The sequence below is a fragment of the Eptatretus burgeri genome, chromosome 16 (assembly GCF_056783735.1).
Source record: "Eptatretus burgeri isolate ZD-2024b chromosome 16, Ebu_testis_v1, whole genome shotgun sequence".
Taxonomy (NCBI): Eukaryota; Metazoa; Chordata; class Myxini; order Myxiniformes; family Myxinidae; genus Eptatretus; species Eptatretus burgeri.
This window is the reverse complement of record NC_140976.1, coordinates 25,150,938-25,164,445: the sequence shown is the minus strand read 5'-3', so window position 1 is coordinate 25,164,445 and position 13,508 is coordinate 25,150,938. Positions and strand designations below refer to the sequence as shown.

The 13,508-nt window shown below is 42.7% G+C and overlaps 1 protein-coding gene across 3 annotated transcripts in view; it reads right to left on the bottom strand.

Annotated features, from left to right (window-relative positions):
• LOC147010730 (V-type proton ATPase 116 kDa subunit a 2-like) overlaps positions 1 to 13,508 on the bottom strand; it is a 46,814-nt gene that overhangs the window by 17,531 nt on the left and 15,775 nt on the right. For all 3 annotated transcript variants that reach the window (XM_085859298.1, XM_085859297.1, XM_085859299.1), the window contains exons 5-16: positions 12,743 to 12,877; positions 10,795 to 10,913; positions 8,270 to 8,396; positions 7,948 to 8,030; positions 6,711 to 6,804; positions 6,381 to 6,593; positions 6,091 to 6,244; positions 5,088 to 5,227; positions 4,749 to 4,906; positions 4,391 to 4,481; positions 2,506 to 2,624; positions 2,193 to 2,406 (exon numbers count right to left, since the gene is read on the bottom strand). In XM_085859298.1, the coding sequence (XP_085715424.1) occupies positions 2,193 to 2,406; positions 2,506 to 2,624; positions 4,391 to 4,481; positions 4,749 to 4,906; positions 5,088 to 5,227; positions 6,091 to 6,244; positions 6,381 to 6,593; positions 6,711 to 6,804; positions 7,948 to 8,030; positions 8,270 to 8,396; positions 10,795 to 10,913; positions 12,743 to 12,877 (1,647 nt within the window). The remainder of the gene's footprint in view (positions 1 to 2,192; positions 2,407 to 2,505; positions 2,625 to 4,390; positions 4,482 to 4,748; positions 4,907 to 5,087; positions 5,228 to 6,090; positions 6,245 to 6,380; positions 6,594 to 6,710; positions 6,805 to 7,947; positions 8,031 to 8,269; positions 8,397 to 10,794; positions 10,914 to 12,742; positions 12,878 to 13,508) is intronic.

Here is a 13,508-nt window from a genome sequence, read left to right as displayed (position 1 = left end):
CTTTTATGACCTCAGTTTGTGTCCCGCCCCTTGACGTCGTAAAGTGCTGCCCGCTTGGTATATACACCATCAATGACGAAAGAAGTAAAAGAAAGACATGCACTGAGGTCGTCACACACGTCTTTGGCATTCAACATGGCAGCGATCAGTTTCTAACGATTGTCCTCTATTAACCGCTGTCTGGGCACATCAACCACTTGGGTCGTAGCCAAGTTGGTAAATGAGATGACGTTGAAGGACACCATGGATTCATAATGGTTGGATTGTCGTGTGTCTTATTCGATCCGCAGAGTCATCGGCCAGTTTTTCCCATGAGACTTTCATAGGGTTCTCAACAAACTCGGACAATGCATATGATCGACCATTGATACATGACACCAAGTCATAATGGGACGTCATTTTTATGGATTTTCAGCAATCCATACACTCTGGGAGCGACACTGTTGCTACTATACAGGGACTAGTAACCAAAGCTCAACAATGTTCCTGTTCTTTTTATTCTTGCGAGTCACGCGTTTAACGCGCGTACTTCCTTCTTGATTAGTTCCTTGGTTATACGTTCATAAGTGCTAGTATCTGTCAATAACTCCTGCATTTTGTCCTTATGCGTGAAGCGGTCCAATAACACTGTCGTATGGGCTTTGTCTGCCAGGTTAATCACAATCTCATGCCACCCAAATGAATGCCTGAGGAGGAGCACATCATACAAGTTTAAGATAGTGCTCGAAAATTCATCCATGATTGTGGAAACAATACTCCATCACCAGCTGAATATCTCTCAATGTTCGGTCGAGTGGGATCCCAGAGGATCGAATGAGTTTTTAGAACATCATTGTTTGCATGTCTGTACTAAGCCAATCACCAAGGACATCGCTTCAGAGCGGGAATGTCAAGCGTGTCGACATTTTCATCCAACAACACACATCCAGGTCTAAGTGCTCCAGCATGTAGTGGTGCCACCAAAGTTCACCTCTTCTAAAAGAAGTTCAAGGCAGTCTTATCAGCCCCTTGGAAGTCATGCCCTCAGTGTTTTGCAACAAAAGATGCATGCTGCAACTTGTAAAAAAGAAGCCAGAGATGACCTGCAAACGAGTTCTACTTTTAAAGGATAACACCTACCCTATATTGTGCAACATGGCTGACAACAGTTCTCACCAACCCTCCTTAAGAACTAGTTCTGGCAACTACCTAACTGCCACCTGTGTAGGCCACTGTGGGGGAAAAAACAAATTGTGGCACAGCAAAAGCATCCGCAGTGACTGAACGAATCATTCAGAATGACATAGCGCGGCGGTTGTTGTTGAATTAAATCCGTGCTGCAGCGAAAACACGTCATCAGCACACACTCTCCCTTGTAGCAACTGCACATCCCGATTGGGACAGGAACTGTACCGCCATCCAACAATGTAGGCTAATCAGCACGCGGCTTTTGCACTCAAGGAAGCACTGCAATGAAATGGTTGGCAAGCGATAGCGACGTTCGAATGTCCAAACTTTGTCCGAATTAGACAAATGAACACATTTTTAGTGTCAACTGCTGCAGAGTTCAAATCTAGAGCTTAAAATTTGTAATTCTTCTTCGTTTAAGAGATTACCGAGGTTATGACATGGGCGGAAATGAAATAAAGCCACAAACGCTGGCGTCTCACAATGTACCCAGCGATTCATAGCGATGATGAACAGGCATTTGATATATAATATGAGTGAAAAAATTGGGGAAATAATTTTTTTTTTTAACTTTATCGCTAACAAATTGTTGGGGCCTGTTCCAAATCAGGGCCTGGTTGAGCAGGCCAAAAAAAACATGGTGGCTTCAGACCCCAGCGAGGTTACCCAGGAAACGCCTTAGGACCCCATATAGAAAGGGGTGGCCAAGGATCGCCTGATAAAGGATATAATTAAATAAGGCCGTTAATTTTTTTTTTAAATGGGCGTTTTAATTAACCCAAACACCCAGTTTTCACTCATGTACTTCCTTGGAGTTCCCTTCGTGTGCATGTAAAGTTTCAGGCTGCAAGGTTTCATGGTTTTGGAGCTATGGAGGACGGACACACACACACACACACACACACACACACACACACACACACACACACACACACACACACACACACACACACACACACACACACACACACACACACTTCACCAGTCATGAGACCATACAGTTGAGAGTTGTACATCTTCCTCACTTGTCCATGAAAGAGCAAGATGGTCCCATCAGTCGTCGGAAATAGGACCATGTTGATGAAGTGCACGAGGATGCTCGGCGCACGAGCCGAATCCATTGCACCCCATGCGACCCATTTATGAAGAATGAGTATAACAAGATAACCAAACAGTGAGAGAAGGAAAACCAGCTGAGGTACAAACACCAGGAAGATATCTGCACGCCGCCCAAAGTGCCTGTGGGACAAAGAATTGAGTCAGAAGTTCCCATTGGCAACTCAATTACTTTATGTAAATGACATTTTTTAAAAACCAAAGGCATCAAGAAGCTCTTACACAAGGTTGAAGATGCTCAAGACAACACCAAAGGTCATGTGGAACACACCCAGTATGATTGACATTTTCATTTTGTAGGAGTTGAGGAACGAAAGGCGATTAACGGCAAGGTTCCACACCTACACAAGCACATTACATTTAATCAAAAATGTGAGGCACACTCCAAGCTTTTGGATTTGTGAGGTGGTGGGGGGAAGTCAGTGTAAAATAAATGTCCAAGTTAGACAATATACAATTCGACAAATGTTTGTATTTTTGACTGGTATGCATTCCTGAACCGTTGGACGGAATCAATTGAAAATTGGTGGTTGAACTTGCGGGATGCACGAGGTAGTTTTTAGGGGTTAAAAAAAAAAATCATAGCTCAATGAGTTCAGGGTGTAGGGAGTTTTCTCCATGTAAGGTAGGATTGTATAGCACCACTTGGTGACAGCCAGTATTACAAGTCAGAATAAAATATGCCAACGACATCATAAAAAGGGGGGATTTAACCCGTCCGTAAAGACATGTTCTTCGCTACTACAGTAGAACCTCTTATCTGGAATGGTCAGGCCCAACGGTGTTCCAGATAAATGATATTTCCAGTTCATCAATGTTGTTAATTTTTAAAAGAAAAATAAACAATTAAATTGTTAAAACGCAGTTCAAGCCATTTGTATATTTATTGTTGTGAACATTACATTAAAAAACGGACATTATCTGAGAATGATGTAGCCTGGTGTGTTGGCGCAGTGGTCTGGGCAGCGGCTTGGGATCCAAAAGGTCCTGAGTTCAAGCCCCGTTGGGCCACTGAATTAATACACCAGGGGGTTGACTCAGCCTGTCATCCTTCCGAGGTCGGCGAAATGAGTACCAGTATACTGGGCCGGTGTATACCTCGGTTAAAATAGGTGTACCATATCCCTGTGTCGTAAGAGGCGACCAGGGTTGCGTCAGGAAGGGCATCCGGCGTAAAACATGTGCCAAATCACTATGCGGATCATATGGATGATCCGCTGTGGCGACCCCTAAAAAGGGAGCAGCCGAAAGAAGAAGAAGAAGATCTGAGAATGATGTGCATGCAGATTACATAATCCCACTGTGGGAGTCGACCTCAGCCCCTCTTCTCATTTTCTGGGAATGTGGACTCACCCTATGCATCCACTGAGAATGCTGTGCATCACACATCCAAAATGAAGGCCCTTATGTGATGCAGATGAATTATATATTATCTGGGGTAGCCAAAGTCAAAGCAAGAGGAGATGAGTCAGTTACATCAGATGTGCCAAATGTTGATGGTACAGGGGGATTCATCACTAACAACAAGATTAATCAATTGCCATCCATCGCTCCCTGAACTGCACCTTGTCCATGTCATGCCAACTTCCAGCACACCATCGTGGTGGAGCAAGAACCAACTCGTGCCAGCCTCAAGTCCTCGCCTATTCTGTTTCCCTTCATTGTGCGAGTAATATTTTGGCACCATTGCAGGTTATTTCTATTAATTTTGTATACAAGATTGTGTGTCCCTTTTCATTCTTGTCTGTCGACCACCAGGTCTGTACCATTATTTATTGATCAGCCTGTCCTTCCTTGTCTCCCATATTTATTTTGTAAGTGAATGCATTTTAACGATAAGGAATATTTTCCCACCTTTTGCCCTTCACATGCAAACACCGCCAGCTTTGGCGTTCGTTTGAACGAACATTGGGGAATTGTCACTGTAAAACCTGAATGCAGTTTAAATTAATAGGAACGCAGCAACTTGAATATTGTTTCGGCATCCGCATAGGCCTTTACAGACCTCTGGCTCAGTCGGTCTGTGTTAACGGACCATTTGACATGACTGTGTTTCATGGGTATTATGGTAAACAAAAAAAAACAAGGACAAAATTATTTGACTTACAGGGTCAATTCCAAATGGATATGGTCCCGAGAACACACCAGTCACATTCGGATCCAGAGACAGCACTTGGCTTCCTTTCAAAGTCTCCTTCCTGTAATTAAAGATCAGAGAGCACAGCAAGAGGCACTGAAGAAATACAAAAATAATCCATCTCCAAAATATGAGCTACAGATCGATAAAAACGCACTTTATCAAGTGAATAATGTGCTCCTTCGTGTGCATTTCCTTCTACTTCTGCATTTGATGCCACCGAGTGAGCTCAACAAAACCGCAAGTGAAAGCATCTACATATTTGCCATGCTGAAATTTCAAATGAGGGTTATTATTACATTCGTTTTATTTGCAAGAAGAAACCTACCGCCAGGGACCATGGGTGAACATCGCAGAAACATTCCAGGAGGAGGGAAAGATAACCAGAGACTTTGAGAAGCAGTCATTGTAGATAAGACCAGTGTATATGGAGAAGAGTCCCATCAGGAGAATCATGTAACGACCGTTAAAGAACATTCGCCAGATCTGCAAGAGAATAGTCAAACAAGACAACACCACTCCTTAGAAAACAGCAAAGTATTGTTAAAACTGAGGAAGGCAGTCCTCACCTGCCTCAATAAACACACCATTCACAGTAAAGCAAAAAACAAATGGCAATAGAAAACAGGCAGGAACAAGTGGATGGGCAATAAGGAAATGTCCACACCTCATTATGTATGGCCAGTTTGGCCTGTCGCTGCTCCGTCAGCACCAACCACAAAGCAAACAAGGTCATGAGTAGGCCGTGACCAAAGTCTCCAAACATGACGGCGAAGAGGAAAGGGAACGTAATCAGAGTGTACAAAGCTGGAGGAGGAAGCATCAAGATCAGGGTTAGAGTGGGTATGAGAATTGAAAACAAGAGAGAAGAATAACTAAGCTCCATAACAATGTTACATGCATTTTGATTTTTTTTTTAAATCAAGTTGTGGAAAAGCAACATAATGTCAGCACACAACTTGTTAATCAAGAAAAGTAAAATAGGATGTTGCTCATAAATATCAAGGGTTCCAAGTATTAACACCTGGTTCCAGGTATCGGGGCCGAGACAGGGCAGAAGCTTGGTGCCATTCGACCTCACCCCTTATAAAGGGAAGAGGAGGAGAACAATTGAAAGAAGGAACTGGGAGACAACTTCAAGTTTTGCATTTTGAAAACCAGCAAAATTACAAATGTACAAAATCGATTTTTTTTTGGTCTAAATTGGAATTTGTGTCTCAGTTGTTCATCAAGGATTCAAGCGATATTGTCAAGCAGTCAAATTAATCACTACAATCTATTAATCAACTTCCCAATGTCAAAAAACTCAATGTTGGATGGCTGTGCTGGCCATTACTCATTCCAGAGAAACTTGACAGATCAGATGGCTGCGAAGCATTTCGACAAATCGGGTTCGTTGAAGGATATGCACTGGGTCTGATAACTTATCAGATAACTTATCAGATGATAACAATCCCAGAAAGTTATGTTTATTGTTGTAGAACTTTTGGCAAGAAAAAGGAGCGACAACTTTTGGTGAAAATGATCATCCCAGCAAGAATATGACACCAGCTTATAGCTTGTAAGCCCCTCTCCTCCTCGACCCCCTACACCCCCCCCCAAAAAAGCTTCCTATTCAACTCAGGGTAAAGGCATTTGTTGCGAAGAGCTCCTCGGTGATGAGAACATACTTGGGTTCACCTCACGGTAACTGGCTACGCCATAAGAGTCCACAATATTCTGGAAGGCAGACGTGAATTTGTTGGTACGCATGATCGTTGGGTGTGGCTCTTGGGTTGGGATGCAATTCAGGAAGGAAGGAGGGATCGAAAGACCTCCCCGTGCCTGGAAAAGAACATTACATAATATTGCCACAGTTGTGACGCATCACAATCACTATTTTTGGAAATGGAAATAAGTTTTAATCAGCAGATCAAAATAATACTATATATCTGAACCGTCAGCAAACAAGGAGCCTCACCGAGCAGTGCTCAAGGACGTGCTGAAGGCGGGAAAGATCTCTCACGGGGCACCACACCTCGGTTACAAGGCAGCCACTGGCAGTAGTGTCTCGGCACATGTTCATGGTGTGGTAGATTGCTTTCATTTTACGTACACGGACACGCCACATGCCCACCGATGCCACTGCCTCGTGCAACTTCTGCTGGAGGTAGTCTTCAGTCCGCTGCAACACCTGGTCAGAAATAACCTAGAACTTCAGTAACAGCTATTGGACCAACTCAGAGTACCTGAGATTATGGGCAAAAGCAAAAAGCCTCTTCAAAATCGATCGAAAGTGACCATGACACACCAGCTTTATGTCCTCGATACGGGTGTGCATTTCCAACACGAGGTCGCGCTGCTGCTGTTTTGACTCGGGGTACGGGTAGATGTGACAGTGGTAACTGATACACACGCACAATAACAAACCAAGTCTGTTTTACATTGAAGATTATACGAAATAGTATTTTTAAAGAATGAATGAAATCGATAATTACAGAGTTGGAAGGTAATTATATAGTCCGAGCAAAGAGTCTTCACAGTTTGAAAAAACACAAATCTAGAACGTGGGAGATTGAAAATTACTGACTATGGTGACTGGTGCTGCAAGACCAAAACGACCTGTTACTCTATTCGGACATTAGCACCCAATCCTATAATTATAAAATTGCTGATTTAATTTACCCATTTCCGCACCCCCAACACCCTTTCCAAATAAGAGTCCATTTCCTTATTTTGCCCTATTTCACGAGATTTTACCACACCCTGGATTGGTTGTAATCTCCTTGAGCGGGTGTCAGAGGTGGAACAGAGTACTCTCAGGGCTCAAGGTATCCGCATTTTTATTTTCCTAAGAACATGTTTCAAGGACCAAGATGTGATGTTTTGTTGTCCTAATATCACTCAACCTCCAATTGCCTGATGACTCACTCTGCCAGGTGGTATTTTGTGGATGGTTTGAAATTCCCAGTTGGTCCTCAAAACGTTTTTACCACACCACATGCGTGGAATATGCTTTGCAATAGAAGTACTCTCCTCTCCTCTTCCTCCACACTCCAGCTTACTTTATAGATCTCTCCTCTTCCTCCACACTCCAGCTCACTTTATAGATCTCTCCTCTTCCTCTGGAGCTTTGCGTTTGTTGTTTTTGTAGCAAGCGGTATCTCTTCAGCTTTTTGCTTTGGTGCAGATCTCCGTCTCATAGCGAGGTTGAGATCTTCCTTACTGGAAAAGGGGCAATTTTCATTATTTTTCGACATTCTGGCTGGTCAGAGTGGCCGCAAACACTTAAGTCACTGCATTCAAAGGGTCGAAATATCTTGGATGTTTTTTGTGAGTTTACCATTAGTGTTGGCCAATATTTGATTCCAGCGAGTCACATGACCTTTCCCAAGGGACACTGGCTGCTTGTCAGAGGTCACCGATGGCACTCGAGAGAATTGTGTCAAGAACTAAAATGTCCAAACTTCCCCCCACCACCACAATCCACACCATTTCACAATCTTTGCGAGTCGCCATGTAAATAAATCGTGCCAATTAAAACTTACCACTCACAAATCTTGCGCACCTTCATACCAATCTGCTCTCCCCAGTAGGACACCAGGAACACGCAAGAGTGGACAAATTCCCCCTGCGGTACAAATTACAAGTACTTATTGGGGTTGGGGGGGAGGAGGGGTGTCGTGTAGAAATAGGTAGAACAATGCAAAGAAAGAGAAAATTTATTAGGAATGGGGAACGGAATATTTAAGGATTATATGGTTGGGTTTAAAGAGGGAAAGAACTTGGATGCAGGTGAAGAGGTTCGGTGACAATGGAGAGGGGAAGGTTGCTTCCATTCCCACAAAACACACAAACCCCGATGCTCACTGTGTTGGCATTTTGCATAAGCTCTGGGATGGGAACATGATGAAGCACCATGTGACCATGACAACCACGCCACAGCATGCGCTCCATGGAGGGCAAGTATTGTGCAGAAACCACGCCAGACACAAAACTGTGAACACACAGCACCAAACCAAGCACACTGTTCAAGGACCAAAAGCAATTTTCACTCCTCGGTCACCAATAAAATGCCTTACACCAAGTCAAAGTTCCGCCATGCTCCCCAGCAGAGTTAAATGGGGCCACAACAGAAAAAAAAAACACCCAACAACACAAGCTTTGAACTAGAACGGCAGTCGTAGAGCACATAGTCTCGCCTCAAGCGTTCATTCTGAACAAAAATGGCATTGTTAACACGCCACCATTATGGCCCGTACACCCGTATCATCCACGCACCCGATCATGCCACATAGTTTCTTCACATGGGTGATGCACGTCATAAATTTAATTCTTCACTCACATCAGATATATGAAGTTTCAGATTTTTGGGGATAAAGATTTCAATTCAACCAATTATGGATGGAATTCTACTTCGCCGATGATGTCATTATTATCACCCGATATATCCCATGGGAGTTGATGACATATGCCAAGTTTCAATTTTTTCCGCTTAGCAGTTTTGAAGAAAATGATGTCCAAATTTTTTCCTTTAATCCAACGTGGCTGCCATACCATGTAAACGGTGACGTCAGAAGTTAGCAATTAAATATTCTCCATGGGGAGTCCTTCCTATGTTAAAAGCTTCACATGAAACCGGACAAGCGGTTGCAGAGAAAAACATTTTAAAAGTGAAAATATACAAGGTGGAACAGAGCCCTCTCAGGACTCAAAGTATCCACCTTTGCGTGTTTACGTGTGTGTCTACGTCGAGATACAGTACAGGTAGGGACAGAGAAACAGGAGATTTTAAAAATCAATCTCCGCTATACCAACATATTCGCAACTTTTTTGACTGATCGACGAGCTGCTAGGTTTTCCTCAAGTTCATGAGGTCACTTGGTTTCAACAAGATGGCACGATGTCTCATACCGCCAGTGTCAATGCCACCGTACAACTACTTTTTCATCACCACATCATCTGCAGGAATAGTGACATTACTTGGCCTCCAAGGTCCCCAGACCTGTCAGCATGTGACTTTTTATGGAGGCACTTAAAAAGCAAAGTGTAAGCTCATCGCCCACACAATATTGAAAAGCTGAAAGAAAGACTTCATCAAAAAATTGCCAGAATTTCTTTGGAGATGCTACGCCGCATCATGGGAAACATGCTTGGAAGACTAGAGGAATGCCTGTGCAGAGACGGAGGTCACCTCGAGGATGTGATCTTCAAGAAATAAATAGCATGCGATGTACGACTTTAAGATGGCATGTTTGTAAGTTGGCAAATACAAAATGTTTATTCATTGACTGAGTTTTTTAATGGCCTGTTTCTCTGCCCCACCCTGTTCTTTCGCTTTTAAAATGTTTTTCTCCATGACCGCTTGTCCAAACGATACAAAACGTGAAATGTAGGAGGGACTCTGCTGAGGAATATTTATTTGATAAATCTGATGTCATCGGTAACGTTATATGACAACCATATTGGGTTAAAGGAAAAAAATTGGACATCTTAGATTTCTCTGAAACCACTCAACGAAAAAAAAATTGAAACTTGGTAGGTGTCATCGACTCCCCATGGGGTATATAGGGCAATAACAATGACATCATCGGTAAAGTGGTATCCCAGCCATCATTGATTGAATTGAAATCCTTATCCAAAAAAAAAAAAAAATCTGAAACTTCTTATATCTGATCGGTGACCAGATGTGAGTGAACAATTCATTTTTTTTTTTAATTCAGTCATCATCATTGACTCAATTTAGCCTTATTGTGCAGAAAAGTGGTCATTAAATATCCTAATCATCAATCAATAAAGCTATGGATAATGGAAATGTATGTGACATGATTGGGTACTTGGATGATACAGGTATATGGGCCATAATAGTAGCGTGTTCAGGTAATGAGAGTAATTTTGTTCAGAATGAGCACGAGACTATGCGCTCCACCGAGTGCCATTCTAGTTCAATTAACTGCAATACCCGACAGTCAAATATTAAAGACCCATCATAAAATATATAGAAATACCATAAAATTGCTTCTTCCAGATTTATACCCACTTCAAACATTCTCGGTGCATCATTCACCTCAACATTAAGTACTACCATGCCTTTTAAAAATAGCAAGACACTCTGTGCCAATACCCTGAGAGATTCCAAATTGCTATCCGAGTGTACAGGACAGCTAGTGGAGAAGTGGCATACCCAAGCCTTAGCAGTTATGGAACCAGAAGAAATATTTCATAATTGAATCCAAACCATGCATTTGATCAAAATAGAAAACAATTCACTTCAAGCAAACACAAAGCCCTTCAGCTCACAATTCTAACCTAACACCTTTTTCTTTCAAACTAGCTTAACATCCTTTTGAGACACTCCTCCAAGGCGGTCCTTGTAGGTTTCAAGGAACCCTTACCTCAGTTTTGCAGCCATTGTATGTGAGGAATCGGCCTCAGGCTCCAGAATGAGGAGCTCCTTGTCCATGGAAGAGAATTCTTCATAAACAGATAACAGAGAGTCATCCCTTTGCATGGCCTAAGTGAACAAAAGCAAACTGATGGGATGTCTGCAGGAATTTTCATGTGATGATTATGCGGCAGTGGTTTATGAAGTTGTGAGAGTGGGGAGCAGGGGGGGGGCGGATTTCTGCTATTTTGAGTACATACTATTGAGACGACTTGAAGACGGACATGCATTTTCAGGGTTGTGGGCACGTGATTCGAAAATCTCTTCACTGTCCATCAAATGTATTCTTGCCCCTATCTTCCCTCTCATCCCATCCCGAGGTGGTTTTGCAATCCCCATCACACTATTCTGTTCATCCCATCAAGTCTCATTCTTCCCTCCAGGTTTTCAAGCCAGAGATGTTCACCACCACTTTAGATCGTCCCCATTCCAAAATCATGATCTTTTCTACCCTCATTAACCCCACCCCACTCCAACACCACCTCCTTCCAAATTTCCAGTTTGCCCTGATGCATTTCCTTCTGGATCTATCTTGGTTACCCCTTGCATCCGCTCCTGTCCCCCATTCCTCCCCACACCCATTCCTTGTCCGGGTCTCCCTCTATCTTGGCCTTTGACTTCGCTGTTGGTGTTCCTCGCCCCCCCCTCTCTGCTGTTCCTCTTGTCCTGTTGCATCCAATCCATCCAGTGTACTTGTCCGAGCTCTTTCACGAGCCTAGCCTATGTATACAAAAAAAACAAAAGGTAGCTTTTCATCACCAACATTTTTCTGACATTTCCTTCTTACACTATCATCACCTGTGCCACCAAAGGTGAACAAAGGTTATGTTTTCACCTGTTTGTTTGTCTGTGAGCATGATATGTCAAAAAGCTAAAGACGGATTCGGCTGAAACTTTGTGAAAAGGTTGGGTGTGTGACAAGAACGAATTTATTCGATTTTGGTGAAGATCTGGATCTGGCCTATCAGTGGGATACAAAACAAACATTTTAGCCTGCTGGCAGAGGTATGCTCTCTACTGAGTACCATTCTTGTTTCATATGGAACATGCAGTTGTTAAATCAAAACATTTAAAGCCAGTACTGTAGTTGCACAGTTTTGAGGTTCATCAAAATAAGAAAACAGGCCACACACAAGAACATCAAAGGCAATAAATACGAGGGCTGGCAATATAGCTGAACCTGATCAAGAACATGACCAAATAGAAAAGGTCATCAGGAATGAAGAACTAATCTTGCTCGTGAAGGCGAGCGTCTATCTACCTCGGCTGACAGGGAGAACACTTGGATGAAATCAACAAGACGGTGATTGAGGTATGGTACCTGCCATGGGAAGCAAGCGAAACTTTCATTTCAGGCATTAACCCTTCATCGGAGCAAAAACACAAAACAGATCATTCATAGACATACAGAAGTATAACAACAGCTACAGGATTAGACAAATTCCCATAAACCAAATCTCTCAGACAGAACAGCCAACTTAAAGTCAAGTCTCAAAGGATGAGGCACTTGATTGCTCCAACACCCCCCCGCCTGTGAAGCATCAAGGTGACACTTCACACTCAGGATTCAAATTCAGACATGACGGCTCAAAAACGAGAATGCTAATTCGTATCTATCCCATCAGTCCAAAATTTATAGCACAACTCTAAATGGATTTCTGAAAAACAAAACGACGATGGTTTTGAAGCCTTATCTAATCCCCTCGTTAACAGTTCTCTTCTTTGCATCGCCAAATGAAATCAAACAAGAATTTTGTGCAACACGATCGAGTCATGAAAGCTTCGTCGAATCAAAATACAGATTCACCAAACTCAAACCTCTTCTTCGACACCGAGGAAGGATCGCCTAATGAAACAGTAAATTCAGACAAATAAAGAAAATCCACAAAACCTCTCACCCCAGATTTCTCCACACATCCTTGGGAAAGTCTGAGCATGTAGGAATACTCCAACAGCTCTTGCCTGTTCTTGTTTAACTTCACCCTGTTGCTTTCCACTTCACGAAGCTCTCGTTCAAGCTGTTCCACATCCAGCTGTCAAGAATTGGTGACAAAAAAAAATTGTAAAAATAAGACATGAAGATGATATGGCTATATCTCGAGAACATTCAATCACACATGAGGAAAATCATCGTAGATTACCAAGATTCTGCCTTTACACAAAACATTGAAATTATTTATTTATTAAAGGAGGCCAAGCTCAGGAAAGTTACACAACAGAGCAATAAGCACACACACTGACAATGGAGCGTAGAGGAGTGGCACACACAAATATATGAACAGGCAAACAAAAAAAAGATCAACTTCGTGGCCGAGCAGTGACACTGGACTGGCATGCAATTCCTTGATGTGCAAGTGGACTGCATCAGGAGGCACAACCATGCCTCAGTAATGATGCAACCAGGAGACAATTTGTTACAGAATAATAGTTCAACATATATTAATGAACAAAAACACACCAGGTCCGAATTCAAACAATGGCCAAAGGCACTGCCTATCCAAATTGTTATTGACCAAGAGCCAATTATCAAAGGAGGCCGAGATGATTGGTTTCATTCAACACCCACTCCACAGTTGGTTTGTCACTTCAGGCTACTTGGGGGATGTATCTGGAACATTTATAGCCCCTGATGAACAGTTTAATTGTGGTAACTAACATTTTACA